Genomic DNA, 3018 nt, shown 5'->3' on the forward strand with positions numbered 1-3018 from the left:
ACCAAATTGATTTTCCGAGCTCTCCCAAAGCACTACAGAGACCCTGGCTAAAAAATTATATAAGGCGTTTTTGGGCAATTTTTGGAAAATTTCGGCCAAAAACTCGGGATTTTTTTGGCGCGCGATCCCCCCTCAATGTTAGTAACCATTGAAAGGCCTTTTTTGAGCAAAATTGATGTCTTTTTTCCGTCTTAGCTGAAGAATAACCTTCTTTGCTCAAAAACTAATCCTTCAGTTTCTTCTTACATATTGAAGGGATGTTGATGAGCAATTTAGTTTCAACAAGAACCACGGCTTTTAAATAATATGAATTGAAGAAAAGAATTGAGGATGAAAAAACTTTTCGCCGGTTCACAGTTTCTTTACCCTTAGTTTTGCTAGGATATTTTGATCAACTTTGATCACAGATGAGTCAAAATTAAGCAATTTGAATGATTTAAACGTGTTCTATTGTTTGTTTCAATTTTCATACAAAAATAACAGGCGTTCTCGCATTGGAGTTCCATGAATAAAAAGCTATTATAATTGAGTTTCCTTGTCAGTGTCCACAAAAGTGAAAACAAATCGATTATAATCAATTAAAAAGGGATTATAATGTTACTATTTCTCGCGGCAACAAAGTCTTTTTTTCGTCCATTATAATCAATTTTTTTTGCAGTTTTGTGGATGATACTGACAATGAAACTAAATTATAATAGATTTTTTCCACTTTACTCAGATGCGAATTTCAACGAACATAAAATTTTTTCTACATTTCAAACTAAAGTTGTTTACTTGTTGTTCAGTTTAATTTTTTCTGCCTAAGTTTGATATTTTTGTTACTTTTTTATGTTACTCAATACATGATAAATGCAGACTTTCTTGCAAAATTTTGCACGACGCGAAACAAAAATAAAATGGAAAAAATCCAATTTAATGTGATTCTCTACTTATTATATAATCCATAAAAAAATGGATTTCAAATGAATTATAATGCACTTTGTTCTTGCGAAAAAATGGATATAAATCCATTTTTAGTCCAATTTTGTTGTCTGAGCGTAACATGGGAATCGGTTATGTTTACAACATTTTAGACCACAAAAATCCATTATAATCGATTTGTTTTCACTTTTCTTAAATGCGGGTTGGCTCTAGTTCTCATAGGCTTCCTCCCCGTTGCAAACTATAACCAAACGGTGGTGCGGTTATAAATGTTTTGTTACTAGAATGCGTTGAATAAGGAACCAAAGAATTTCTTTTTGCTTTACTTTCAAAGTTTTTGATTCTTAGGCAGCCCCTATACGCACTTGCATCACCGACTAAGTAAGAAGGTTTTAAGGCCAAGTATTTAATCTAACTAAGTTTCGCAAATGCTGAACATTTTCTTTTTCTTTCGAATCTAATGAATCTTCACTTACACAATTGAATTTAACCGACCAATTGTCATTCTTCTATATTGTTGTTGCTGATAAAAGTGGGATAATAATGCATAGTTTTTCCCTTATCACTTTCGCTGCGTTATCTTTTCTGGTTCTGTTGGAAAATGGCGTACATTCAAGAAGTATTCTTTCTAAACCTCTGTTACCTCTCGGTAATTTGATAAGAGCTTCCGAACAATCATCCGGTGACGTGTCTTCGGGCAAAGATTCTTCCGACTATTCGGAAAGTGAAGACTCTTCAGAAGGTTCCCATGGATCTTCAGGCGGGAAAATGAAGGTAGAAGTTGAAGGAGAGTTGAACATCAAGGGACTGAACGGCGATACACTCAAAATTAAAGACGAGGAAGAAACGACGACAACTACCGAAGAGCCGGAAACCACGACAGAAGAAGAGACGACAACAGAAGAAACAACAACAACTACTGAAGAGCCGCCAACAACGACTGAGGAAGAGACGACTACCGAAGAGCCCACAACAACAACCGAAGAATCCGAAAGTGGCGATGACGATGACGACGATGATGATGACGATAACACGATAAAAATTGAGGGTTCTGTTGAAGTGGAGGACGAGGACAATGACACCGAAGAAGACAAAAAAGAGCGATCCGAGGAAGAAGAAGGAGGTGCTCCGCTGTTTCAAGTCAAAGATATTAACGTCACAGTTCCAGGCGCAACCTTGAACGCTGGGAAAGATGCAATGGAAGCAGTTGCGGGCGCTGCAGGAGCCGGAGGAGAAAAAAGTGACACTTCTTCGTCGGCTCCGGCCAAAGATGAACGGGATCCCGAAACATCAGTGGCACCACCTGTCGAGGCAACTGATGCAGCTGACAGCTATGAGCGTCAAGCTAGTAGCGTCGCAACCGAGTCATCTCCGCCGCCGGCACGTGCATTTCCTTATGAAAGTGCAGAAGAATTGAACTACCCGGGTGCTGACTCAAATCCTTATGCTAGATACGGAATTCGAAGAGAGGGACGTACAGACAGATGGTTTTAGGGTTCAGATTTCCTCGTAATAAAGCAAAGTTTAACTAATTCCACTAAATTAATTAAATGGTTATGATTTAGTTTCTCTTATTGACTGTAATTGAAGTAATGTGGTAGAATTTTAAAATAGGATCCGAGGGTAATGATTACTCCCCTATAGGTGTCAATCTTCTTCAATGTCGACTGATTTGAGTTCATTCTTTACTGAAAGTTATGATGAAGGATTTGGCCCATTTTTCGTGAAAATGGCAAATTTTTGATTTAAGGGTTCAATATATTTGCAGGTTTTTTCTCATATACTCCATAAACTTGCCCGAAAACCTTCTCGTGATATTCGAATTATAACAACCTATTCGAATAATTCGAATTTGTTTCAATTTCATTATGATTAACAAAGATGTAATCAAGCAACCTCTATCATGCGCAAACTCTATCAAATTGGTGTAATTTTTTAAAATTGTATCTTAAAAAGTTTTATTTTAAGTGTTCAGCAACTTCCACGATTACTTATCAATATAATTTAATGTTTTCAGCAAATTACTACAGTTTAAAGGCATATAATGATACTATTCACGTAATCAGCGACTTCCGTGTACATCTATAACCACCCGAG

General features: G+C 36.7%; 1 protein-coding gene across 1 annotated transcript; it reads left to right on the plus strand.

Moving 5' to 3' along the window:
• Positions 1-1464: 1464 nt before the first annotated feature.
• On the plus strand, positions 1465-2415 carry LOC134839737 (300 kDa antigen AG231-like). The gene has a single exon (XM_063855360.1). It carries the CDS (start codon positions 1465-1467, stop codon positions 2413-2415), a length of 951 nt encoding a protein of 316 aa, XP_063711430.1.
• The last annotated feature ends 603 nt before the right edge of the window (positions 2416-3018 follow it).

Source organism: Symsagittifera roscoffensis, chromosome 2, assembly GCF_963678635.1.
Source record: "Symsagittifera roscoffensis chromosome 2, txSymRosc1.1, whole genome shotgun sequence".
NCBI classification, from domain to species: Eukaryota; Metazoa; Xenacoelomorpha; order Acoela; family Convolutidae; genus Symsagittifera; species Symsagittifera roscoffensis.